At 32.4% G+C, this 12,623-nt stretch overlaps 1 protein-coding gene across 1 annotated transcript; it reads left to right on the plus strand.

The window, feature by feature from the left end:
• Positions 1-9,220: 9,220 nt before the first annotated feature.
• On the plus strand, positions 9,221-12,414 carry LOC117680726 (uncharacterized). The gene is made up of 4 exons (XM_034443123.2): positions 9,221-9,404; positions 9,687-9,872; positions 11,621-11,738; positions 11,953-12,414. The coding sequence occupies exons 1-4, from the start codon at positions 9,284-9,286 to the stop codon at positions 12,218-12,220; spliced, it is 693 nt and encodes a 230-aa protein (XP_034299014.2). The 5' UTR covers positions 9,221-9,283; the 3' UTR covers positions 12,221-12,414.
• The last annotated feature ends 209 nt before the right edge of the window (positions 12,415-12,623 follow it).

The raw sequence follows: 12,623 nt of genomic DNA on the forward strand, positions 1-12,623 counted from the left end.
AAAATAACCTCATTATTATTAATTCTATTAATTAGAAAGTCAGGATCAGAAATCTATAATAAAATATATGTATCATTATACACTGGCAATATCATGCCTCAAAAAAAAAATTAAAATAGTTAATATGAGATTTTAGCTGATTAAATTGAATAAATTATACACAAAAACCATCACCAGAGTTAAATTGATATACGTACAAATTATAATCAAGATGGTGTCAAGCTTGTGTTTATGTTTGTGTTCAATTAAATCTATAAACAATTGAGGTGAACAACTCATCATCAGGCAAATCATCACCATAAAACTTTGCAACTTCGTATTAAGCGCCATGTTGAAAGTAGAAAAGATATGCGAATGAACCAGTTTACGCGTATTTGTTGAAATTACGCCCACTTGTTTAATTATTCAGTGTTTTTAAGTGTAAAGTCGTAAAGTTCATGTGTTCAACCAGAGCAATATAAGAATTAAACGAACTAGCTACAAATTCTCTCAAATGTTTGATCAACAAGGAGAGTAAGCCCTGTTGCCATTTTTATACACATTTCTTTAACTTTTGAGGATAAGAATGTAAACATTTCTTGAACTGGCTTGTTTCTGCTCGAAACTGACCAAAACTGTTGCAAAAAGATGTAAATGCAATGAATATGATATTCTACATGTTTTGAATGCAAATTATGCATACAAGAACAGGACAATGACTTTTTCATCACCTAAAACAGCTGTCGAACTGCGCAGCTACAGACTTTATTTAAAGATTAAATATGAAGAGGTTTTATTGGTGTCCTCTCAACAACCGTTGAATTTGGCACATAAAGTTAGAAACTTTGCCTCAAAACAAGATACCCTATTTTTATCAGTCGGCATGGGATTTTTTTTTATAAGAAGATAATTCCAGGCTATACTTAGAACCCGCGTGTCTATGGAGGCACATTGACGTTATATTTTCATCGATAAAAATAAATGTCAATTCAAAACAAACTGGGCTGACATCTTTGTACCAGTTCCAATTCTTTTGTTTTGTTTTAGTTCAATGAGTATAAGTGATAATATGTTTTACGATGCGACCCTTGGGGCGAGCGCAGCATAGAAATCTAAATATACACAAAAGATATAAGAGAAATGTATATAGTTCTGTATGCAACAATTCCTAGTATGACTTGTTTTGTGGCGTGACGTCATCTCGGCAAAACAGACCTCTGAGAATGGACTCTATCATTATATCATAGTATGATAGATAGGGAGATATATTGACAACAAACGCAGCATGGTGTGTATTCTATCTCAAAAGCTTTCATTCTTTTATCATTACAAAATACTTCATCTGATATAAACGGAGGGAAATATATATTTGTTATCATGGTTATGTTTGTTAAATATGTACATTATACTATAATTATAACCCCGCTCCGAAGGAGAAGGGGGTATACTGTTACACTCTCGTGTGTCTGTCTGTCCTTCTGTCTGTCTGTCCGTCCGTAACAAAAGTTTCTGTCGCATTTTTCTCGGCAACTATTTATCGCAGATGCTTGAAATTTTAACACACTATTTGTTTAGGCATGCCATATCGTGGGATATATTTTTGTACCAATCAGACGTCAACTTCCTGTTAAATGACGACCTTGTTTACTTTAAGCCTAAATTTCCAAACAAATTTTCGCTTAAAATTTCTCAGCAACTATTTATTGCAGATGCTTGAAATTTTAACACACTATTTGTTTAGGCATGCCATATCGTGGGATATATTTTTGTACCAATCGGATGCCAACTTTCTTTTAAATGTCGACTTTGCTTTATTTGCATATTCGCATCAGAGCGGGGGTATCACTAGTAAGCATTGGCTCACAGATATCTTGTAAGTACTTACCTACCAATAAGTCGAAACTGTCCTTTTATTTCAGACACTGGTAGAGATTTGTGGCATATGTTTTAAGGTAACAAGTATACAGTAGCTGATTCTTGAAATAAATATACATGTATACCAGTAGTATTTAAAGGTTAAAAAACACACAACAAAAACATGAAGAATGGACTCATTGTTAGTAAATGTAATTATAAGATGATTTCACAGTTAGAGGCTGACAGCAGATTAATTGATATAAACTTAAGCCTAATTTCTTTTAAAATCCCATGAGTTCATCAGAAACCTTTATGTCTATAAGTTTCGAATTTTGAAACTTGATAATAGATGAACATATTCTTAAAAACCATTTTTATGCATGACATCTTACTGGAAGAACACCATCATAGAAATTGTCATATAACATTTTTAGGTTCTTTATTTGCATGTTCTATTTCTTCCTCTTGTTTTGATTTAAATTTTCATGTCTTTGTCAAGACGTATACTGAGACTATTGTAGTTTGCATTATATTAAGATATTTTGTTATTGATAAATCTAATGTCATGATCAAGGGCTTCCTGTTGAGCTGCAGATTTAACTGATGAATATTTACTTGACTGCAAATTTTCTCTTTCACTCTGATATGCTTTAAATTTCTTTATAGATATGGGGGAATGGTAGCAAATCGAACAATGGAAGAGAAAGATGTGGAGATAGAAATTTGATGAAATGTTTTTTCAATACATTCTAGGGACTGTTCAACTTTGAAACGACGGACTCAAAGTTCTTGGAAAGTATCATTTTTTCCTTGTTTTCTAACTTCTATTATTTGTATTTCAGGAAGTAATCTAGATAAATTTTTTGCTGGTTCATTGATTTCTTGTGGGAAAGTTATACGATGACCTGATGATGCTATACCTCCACGATTAAGCATGTGGACATTAATACATGGAAAAATTCTACATGTACGTTGTTGTTCTATTATTGCTCGCGCTCACAATTTTCACTTGTCGCCATTTTCATGTCTAGTCTCCTCTCAAATTGTTCAAAATTTAAAAGAATATGCCATTTGTTGGAAGTTTAAATCCTCGTTTAAAATCCATAGCTTTATTAAAATGTAAGCTGTCTTCGGATGAAGGAGGTGGTGGGGGATATCATTTTCTTTGATTTGATAAGTATTTATTTTCTTTCAATCTGCCTGTTTAATTTTTGCTTTTTATTTTTTAGCTTAAGATAGGTTTTATTTTGTGCTGGCATTTCACATGGAACACCAAATTTCCTACTGCGTTTTTGAAGTTTTTTCTCCTGTTAAGTAAGTCTTTTTCTTGATTTATTTTGTGTGCGTTTAAAATTATGAGCCCCAGAGTTTGCTGTCATTGTTTGAAAATAAGGGAGTTTGATCAGTTGCTGCCTCTTCAATTTGAACCGTGTCAGTAGCTGGTTATGTTTCTAAAAAAGAGTCCTGATTTGGTTCTTTTCTTAGAGGATCTGAAATGATCTGCTCTTAAAATGCTCTGAAAAAATGTGATTCCTAACATTTTCTTTTGGCTGGAATTTATGGAATTTGTGCTTTTTTGTGCGCTTGTATTTGTATGTTCTGTATTTTTAAAATTTGGGCATGTATCTAATTAACATGTGTTGCTATTTGGTGCATTTTCATACTCATGACCATGAAAGCAGTAATTTTGCTGTTATTTTGTGTTGATTTTACCACAGATTTGATCTGATGGAACATCATTTGTAACAAGGTTTGATCTTGGTGTCAAATACTGATAATGCTGATATCTTAACATTAATTGTAAAGGCTGATCATGAGTGAGAGTGTCACTTTCAAATATTGTAAGAACATGGGGGATGATGTTGTCGCTATTCTTACATTCAAGCCAGACATTGTTTTGACGGTGAAATAATTTAGCAGCAACTTCAATTTCACAGGAGGAAGCATACTTATGACCTAGAATCATACTCTGAAAATAATACAAAGGTGTCTGCTCTTGAAGTTCAGCTGTTGCAAAAGTGTTCCCAGTTTTTAAGAATGTACTCACAGATTGTCTGTCTGTAAGTATTTGACATTGTGAAATTGTCATTGAGAGCAAAACTTAAACAAAGGAAGAAGCAGTTGCCATCTCCAGGAACATTACAGATGTTAAAAATGATTTTGTCAAAGTCATTGCCATCGACAGTCTGATCTAAGTTGGTTCTGTTGTCAAAAATTACAGTATTATTGTTAAGTAATAACATTTATGTAGACTTTATGAGATTTAATGTGATTTATTAGTATGTATAGTGCCTTCAGGGGTTCAGCAATGCTTGTTGACCAATTAAATTTGTCGGTCAGTACGCGTGACAAGTTTCAGCGTCATTTTGGCAGACTATAGTGTTCAGTGAAAACAAGCAGAATTTATCGCCAGAATTGCTAACTGCTATGCCAATGTGTTTGTGGTTGTGTTTTACATTTAAGGAAGGAGTCTTTTATGGTTTTCGACTTGTCAAACGTAAAATTGATTAATTGTTCATTTAATCAAGATGAAAGGAAATTATAATAGAGTATTTTTCTTTCTTTTTTTATTATCGAACAACTTGGCATAGAAAAGGTAATCAAAGTTTAGAATCTAACAAGGACTATATTTTTGGCGTAATATTGGCGTAGGAAAATATCACATATTGCGCAATTCAGAATTGCTGCAGATTAATGAGTCTGGTTTAGCATTTTAAAAATAATAACATTAATGTTGGATTTTTTCACTAATGTAAACTAATGATACGATTCTTGGGTTTCAGAATATGTGTTTAAAATATGATTTGCGTATCAAACTACATTTTTATAGGCTTTTTAAAGTGCCCTTCTATACACTGATTTTTGTGAAAAAATCACTAAAATCAGTTTTTCTCTCTTATTAAATGGTCAATATATTAGCTTTTCTGTCAATTTATATCTTTCTATAAAGTCTTTATTATACATAAAAATCATAAATATTTTATTATTGGAAGCATGAAAAAATAATAAAAATTCCCTCAAAATTTAAGAAAATTAGAGGAAATGCGGGCTAAGCAATATCAGTTTTAGTATAAATAGTTATTCCAATTTAGTAGTATAAGCTGATAGACATTGTAATATTCTATCATTTCATTGAAGAATAGAATCTTCATATCTTAAATAAATGACTACAGAACTACAAAGAGCTACACTTGTTTTCATCATCCTTTACGTTGAGGAAAAAGGTAGTGACCTTGACCTGCTCTTATGCGAAAACAAAAAGGTCAAATTTGATAAAACTGATAGAATGATTTTGTAATATGATCCGTTTGACTCTGTCAAAATTTCATGAATTTCTTATTATAAGAAGTATGTTTGATAACGAGAAGACTCCTTCCTTAAGAAATATTTTGTTAATACATGTAATTGTTTTTGCTGATGTCTTTATAATTTGATGTTCTTGCCTCATTGTGTGTATAGGTAGTTAGTCATATCATATATTGTTTACCTTACTGAGAGCTGTGCCCGCTGGTTTTTCTGTAGGTCATATAAACTAGGCAGCATTATGGGGTTAAAGAACTCGAATATGTCTCACATTACATGTATTTTGTGATATTTTAATAGTTTACTCGCATGTACATTTGAATTGTGAATTTTTTATTTTAGTTAACTAGTAAGCTAAACCGCAATGCCCCTTTTGTTTTGTTTGTCTTTGCTGTTGCCTATCCTGACCTTGCTAGTCCACTATAGTTGGCGTTTTCTACAAAGGTCTTCTGTTTTCACTATACGTTTGTGGCAAACCTTGGTTTACTCTTTGTGGCATTTTTTGTTATGCCCCCCTTCGTAGAAGGGAGAGCATATTGCTTTGCTGCTGTCTGTCGGTCGGTCGGTCCACCAACAGTTTCCGTTTATTTTCTTCGCAGAGGATGAACATATTGAAATGAAATTTAGTATACAGGTTTATCATGATAATATCTAGGTCAAGTTCGATATTGGGTACGATCGAGTAATTTACGACAGAGTTATGGTCCTTGGACGTAGAAAATTTACAGTCATTTGCAGTTTCCGTTCATTTTCTTCGCAGAGGATGAACATATTGAAATGAAATTTGGTATGCAGGTTTATTATGATAATATCTAGGTCAAGTTCGATATTGGGTATGATAGAGCAATTTTCGATAGAGTTATACCCCTGGACTTGTTTTATATGATGCCAACTTTTTATTTGTATTTAACTTTTATATCATACTCAGTATTAACAGGGGAGATTATTAGATGAAGTGTAAAGATTTTTGTCGTAAATTTTATGCAAGTTGATGTAAAATAATCTCCCCTTATATTGGTTAATTTCTAGTCATTTAATAAAATGACTAAATTCGCAATATATGTGTTGTCTCATCTTTAAAGCTCCTAGTCAGATCAGAAAGTATTACATAAAATGCAGATTTCAGAAAGATATTCTATTTAACAAAAATATATGACTGCAATATGTTATTGTATTCTAAATAAGCTACTCTTTACTCTACTTGTTACCCAATTAAAAGTCACGTCAGGGTACCGTCTTCTCAGTTTTCAATAAAGTTGCTTCACAAATTGCCAGTCTTCACTATTTGTAAACAAAGCAGACGACCTGCAACGAGTTGACCCAGATAAACAATATTTTTGTGTGATTAAAAAAAAGGGATATTAAATAAATGAACTTGTGTTTTAAAAGATATAATTTATTTATTGGGTAGGCTATTAATAACATAGAAGTGTGTCGGATAAATTGGGGGAGGAAAGGTTTTTTTACGTAAGCTACGTAAGTGTTTTTTAAAGGATTCTTTTAATTGGTAAATGAGAGAAACGTATGCGATTTACAGGTAAGAATATTTTAGAAACGCTACCTGTTCCACCATGTTGCTATGCACCGCAATGGATTATTGGGATATGTAGATATTTTTCAGGTGGCCTCATAAAAATTTCTTTGAAGAATGTGCAGATTTCAACTCGAATTTCCTCCGTTTGTGCACGTTGTTTATTTAGCTCGCTGCTCTCGCTCTTAAATTCTTTTTAGAAGTAGGATAGGGGTCCAAAAAATTAATTACATGCAAGAAAAAATATACATATATTTATCTATGAAAATATAACTCTAATGTACCTCCATGGACACAGACAAAAAATATCTCGTGTAAATTGGTTGTTATTGAGGCTTGTTTTAAGAATAGGGTACCCTTTCTTGAGACAAAGATAGCAATCTTTGACCTCTTTCTCAAGAATGGTTGTAGAGTACACACTATAATGACCTCCTTTCATAATCTTTTCATATTTTTAAATCTTAAATTAAAGTATGTAGCTGCGCAGTTTAAAGTGACTTAAAAATGCCTTGTTCTGTCCATGCAATTTGCATACAAAACAACATGTTGAACGTCATATTTACAGTTTCAGTAATTGTGGGGCAAAAATGTTTAATTCTTATCCTCAAATGTACAAAATGGCCGCACATCCCCCTTAATGTCGCTTTTTTGCTCGGATTTTTTCCCCGTATAATAGACTCAAGCCAAGTGGACTTATGAGAAATTATCTTTGTGCTTTGACGTAATAATGATTCTCATGGATGTCGTTTCTTTGTTAATAACAATATGGCTTTTTCGTCATAAAATGGTAAATGATTAATAAAAGAATCATATCGGTGATACAGCATTGTATCAATCGCTTCTTGTCTTTCCGACGTACTCTGAAAAAATATTCTGATTTTGTTTTCTGAGCTTGCAGGAATTATCTAGGAAGTTAAGTTTGTATTGCTATACGGAAAGCTAGGTTTTACTAGTTGGTCTCTACAATCGTGGAAAATTTTCTTGTTCTTTTATTTGTAGGTTCATTTAACAATAACCTAAGAAACTTCAGAATTCGGATCAGATCTTTTTATGATAAAACGAAACAGTCATCGTAAATTCTATTTACATTAGACTGCGTTAAGTCGCCATGAGTATTCCAAAAATAGAGACTAACAGAGTTTGTAGCAATAATACAATCGAAAACTCCATTCTATCATAATGTGCACGTGATTCCTATCGACTCTCTCCGCTTTAAATAGCTATCCGGACTAATAAAGTGATATCTGATATTGTGATTTTGTAACTAGTTGTACACTGAAAAAGAAAGGGAAACACGTTTTTGCTCAATGATACACTTAAAGGGACTAACACACGATTTGAGCAAAATGAATTTTTTTCATTTTTAATGTCTTGAATGGCCAATATGGACGTTGTTAATGCTTTGTCAAAATTTGAAAGTCAAATATCGAGTTACAAACGAATTACAGAGGTTAGAATTCTTTGTTTTATAAACAAAGCTCGAGTCTTTTTATTGTTTACATATGTGTTGTATTGGTATAAAAATCAATTTAATGTTGCATTTTGTTGTTTATAAAATCATTTATGAACACATTGAATCAGTTTATCTTGTTTCGACGAGTTATTTTGTTCACGAAACGGTAATTTCTTTACTGTACATTTTTAAACAAATATAAGACTCTTTGTTTACTTAATTAACAATAACTTCTTTCCGCTGTATTTAGATTGTGACATGATTTCTAACATTCAAATTTTGGTGAATCATTCAAAATATACAAGACAACTATTTTAAACATAAAATTAATAAATAAAATTTTTATCTGAAATCGTGTCTATGTCCATTTTGTCTTAAGTTATTACTACGTGTAATTATTTAATATAGATAATGTGGCATCAGCTGTTATTTAAGGAATTAATACAAATGAATTGTTAAGGTATATGAAAATTTATCAGTTCCAGTATCAGATATTGACCAATACTTGCTACTTCCATAAAACTACAAACGTATATTGTTTTGTTTTAACTAATTATTGGCTTGCAATATATTTGAAATGCAAGTGAGAAATTTTAAAAATATCTGCAATATCATCGTCTAGTCGACAATGATAAAGTGAAATAAAGGCAACATCATCGTGCCATAAAAACAAAGCTTAATTGCTTATCATATCAGAAAAAATGTTTGGTATTTCAAACAAAATGTTTATTACACAAGTTTCACGAGTTTCTTAAGTACTTTTAAAACGAACACAATACTGATATCGCTGACACATCAAGGTAGACTAGGTACATAGTTGAATGCAGTCCTGTGATCTTATCCAATTGAGGAAGCAATCTGGGTCTTCGTGTCCCTTCGAGAATAATGCCCTATTAAAGGGATGAAATGTAATAGCCTAACCACAACAGAAATGTCTATAAAGCGTATTGTCTCTGGCGAGTCAGAGAAAATTCAACCACAGTTAATTTTAAAGGTATCATTTTAAAAATCCTCTTCGCTGTCAATCATTACAGGTAAACAATTAAATTTGATACAGTTTCGGGGGCGGAGAGAATATTAAGACAATAAGTGTAGGTTTTTTTGATTCAGGCAAGAAGAAATGAATCATACATTGTAGTTGTACATTTAAAATATCTTTGATGACTTTTTATACCCTATTTCTCCTAGTGTTTACGATAGGTATAATCATGGAATTTACTAGTGTTTCTTTTCTTTTGACTGTTATATCAATTGCAATTTGTGCATCAAATCCTTCACAAGGTAGGTATAGGTATATTAAATCCGTAAAATTTCTCAATATATACGTCGATGCTACTAACAGTTATACTTGTATATTCCTAACATAATTTGTGTAGGTTTCCAATAAATAAATAAATGTTTGTTGAAAAATTATCCTAGTCTCTAATTTACAATGAATTTATTATTCTTTAGGTTAAAAGTATATTTTAGAAATACGCTTTATTATCTCATTTTTCCAATTTGTTAATAAAACAATTAATGGCCTAAATAGCTTTAGTTTGATTAAATTATTTTTTTTACAAGACAAAAGATGCTCGAGCCATATTCCTAATGGTGTATTGGGTAGAAATTGTACTGGAAATGTTGGCTCCTACTGCCAAGTGTCATGTTACCATGGTTACCAACTACATAACGACGTTTTGGGTATATATTGCAACAAGGACAGACGATGGTCTGTGATAGAAACTAAGATTTGTCAACAAGTTGAAGGTAAGTATTATTAAATTCAATCGATTATAAATATACAATGAACATTAATGTACCATAATATAGGTTTTCTTTGTTCATATCTGTGTTTAAATTCATATGTATCCAAACTGGTACTGTACCAGTTATCGGCTAAGGCCACTTATCGGCTAAACTGAGGGTTCGGGTTCATAACACGCGACAATCCAAGATTTTATAATTCAGTCGTCTGTTTCGAATAAAGAAAATTAAGTTATTTGAATACATTTTATACAAGAGCTTAAACGATCATTGTTTACCGCTGATTCACATCTTTGCACTTTCAGCAGTGGGGGAATACGTAGTTAAATATAGAATATTACCTCTTTGCGATAGGTTATTATTATATCACTTCTTTGATTTGACATATAATATCAATACAAGTAGCATGTTTAACAAAAGGAATTCACTAATTTCCAAGAGATCCATAGTGCAGTTGAACGCCTGACTGTACAATTATGTATTGAATAGTCTACGATTTTGTGTATCACCGTATGATAATATCAAACGAATAATTTTATGAGTTTTGTTTATAATGTATCATAACCCCGACGACTTAAGTCTGACCCCAATTGGGCATAATTCAAATTACATTTTGCAGAGTATAAAATCAACATGAACAGGGATTTTTTTGTTAATATCATAGGCGTCGGAACCGGGGGAAGGGGGGGGGGGGACTTTTTTTTGCAAAGTTAGACCTAACCATTAGACACATAGCAGAATAGAGGGTTCAGCCTCCAGCATTTTTTCGCAGAAAATATAATTGTTCCTTAATGTACCTTGAAAGATTGAGAAGTTGGAGTAATAGGCATACTACCCCCCCCCCCCCCCCCCCCAAAAAAAGAAATTTTTAGGGTAGGTAAGATTTTTTTTAATGGAGCTATAGGTAACCCCCCCCCCCCTCCACGGATTAGGAATGTCATAATTTGGGAAAAAAAGTTTTATGGTAGGTGAAATTTTTTTCTTTTGGTAGGATAGGTTTACCCCCTCCCCCTCACGGATTAGGATTTTTATGATTTTGGGAATTAGGTTTTTTTCTCTCTCAATATTTCTGAGGACCAGTCTAGCCCCCCCCCCCCCCCCCCCCACTTTCAATTTGCTTCCGACGCCAGTGGTTATTATTGCGAAATCGATAACTGGTACAGTAAATCGTAAAAACAAGATGTTTTGGGTTCTAAATAAGGATATAATCTAACAGATTGATAATAGGGAGTTTACCATTTAAAGTATGTCAAGTTTTTATCTAAAAATATTAAAAAACAAAAAAATACTATGAAAGAAAACTTAAAATTTTTAGCCGATAACTGGTACAGTGCCAGTATCATTTGAATATAATTTTTACAAAATGACAAACTAACTAGCTTAAATATCTTTTGTAAAGACAATTTCCCCTTGGAAATCTATTGTCAATAGATTACTTTTATTTATTTTTTTGCTTGCTGGTTATTGAACACTTTTTTTTGCCACAATCGTAATGAGAATTCAAAATGGGTTATGTGAAACAGTTATTTTTCCAAGATTTAAAAGAACTTTGCACACAAACATATGCGTCTACCCATCCTGTAAATTATGTGATCTGACCCTAAACATAGTTATTATTATACTACTTTGTACTACTGTGTTTAAAAATTCGTCCCATATAGTCCAGTATTGTATCACTCATATATACGGTGATTGGAGTCCATTATAGCTATGTATAGTGTCGTTTTTCTACAGTTTCAATTGTTTTACAGAGAACATTCCGGAAAAGCGGTCAATAACTACAGAGGCAGTCCTTGGGGGCGCTGTGACCGGATTCCTTAGCGTCTGTCTGACATACATAGTTATCATGATGGTTAAACAAAAAATCAAGTACGTTAAATCAAAACACAACACCCAAGTTGTTTACAACTTGTAAAATTTAAAAAATTCAAGATGTTAAATGAAAATTTATCGCTGGACACATACCAGAGAGAACATTCGGAGATTTTAGAAATATGCAACAACTATATATATAGCAGTTATAAAGGAAACCCTATTTTAAGTTTGAAATCAATATAAACATTACTTTCATCTTTGTACATAGGAAGATAAATGACAATGAAGACTTTTCTCTTCATCAACGGAGCATTGAACAGTCACGTCAAAATGACTATTTGGAGACGGTGGCCTTCGTTTCGTCTTCAAGGACTCCGACCACTTGTGTCAATGAGGCGGAGATTAACAGGACAGAGGTTAAACAAGACCAGGAAGTAAGAAAGCCGGAAGAAAGTACAGCCACTCAGCCCAACGACAAGCCGAAGATTCATCTGTATCATAACGTATTCAGAAAAGGTTCCTACGAAAACGTGTGACTTCTCTCTTCAATATATAATATAATTGTTGTAATGAGAAAATAGTGTGTTCGTCACATGATCGATGTCCGAGTAGTCAGGGAATTTTCCATTTATTAACACGAAAAGCATGATCAATCTACTGCGGTTTATTAAACAATATACTGCATTTTGTAATAATTATTTAGGAAAAATAAAGGTATTGAAATTGTAAACGATATTTTCTCTTAAATATAAGAGTACTTTTCCGTTTGTTATATAATGACCACAATTATTATTGTTTCCGTTTGATTACACGTATAACTACGTTGGTCGAAAGTTGTTCATGAGGTAATACTTGTGCTTTTGAATAAAACCGGATTTTCATGACAACATGATAATTAAAATATAAATTCAATCCTTCCTGCATGAACCCTCTGCAAAT

Source organism: Magallana gigas, chromosome 3 (assembly GCF_963853765.1).
Source record: "Magallana gigas chromosome 3, xbMagGiga1.1, whole genome shotgun sequence".
Classification (NCBI taxonomy): Eukaryota; Metazoa; Mollusca; class Bivalvia; order Ostreida; family Ostreidae; genus Magallana; species Magallana gigas.

What these genes read in the sequence shown, in the direction of transcription:
- LOC117680726 (XM_034443123.2), top strand. Translation starts at nt 9,284, where the DNA reads ATGACTTTTTATACCCTATTTCTCCTAGTGTTTACGATAGGTATAATC. An exon ending in GATTTGTCAACAAGTTGAAG is followed by an intron (nt 9,873 to 11,620) that starts GTAAGTATTATT and finishes ATTGTTTTACAG; the next exon opens with AGAACATTCCGGAAAAGCGG. An exon ending in ATGGTTAAACAAAAAATCAA is followed by an intron (nt 11,739 to 11,952) that starts GTACGTTAAATC and finishes CTTTGTACATAG; the next exon opens with GAAGATAAATGACAATGAAG.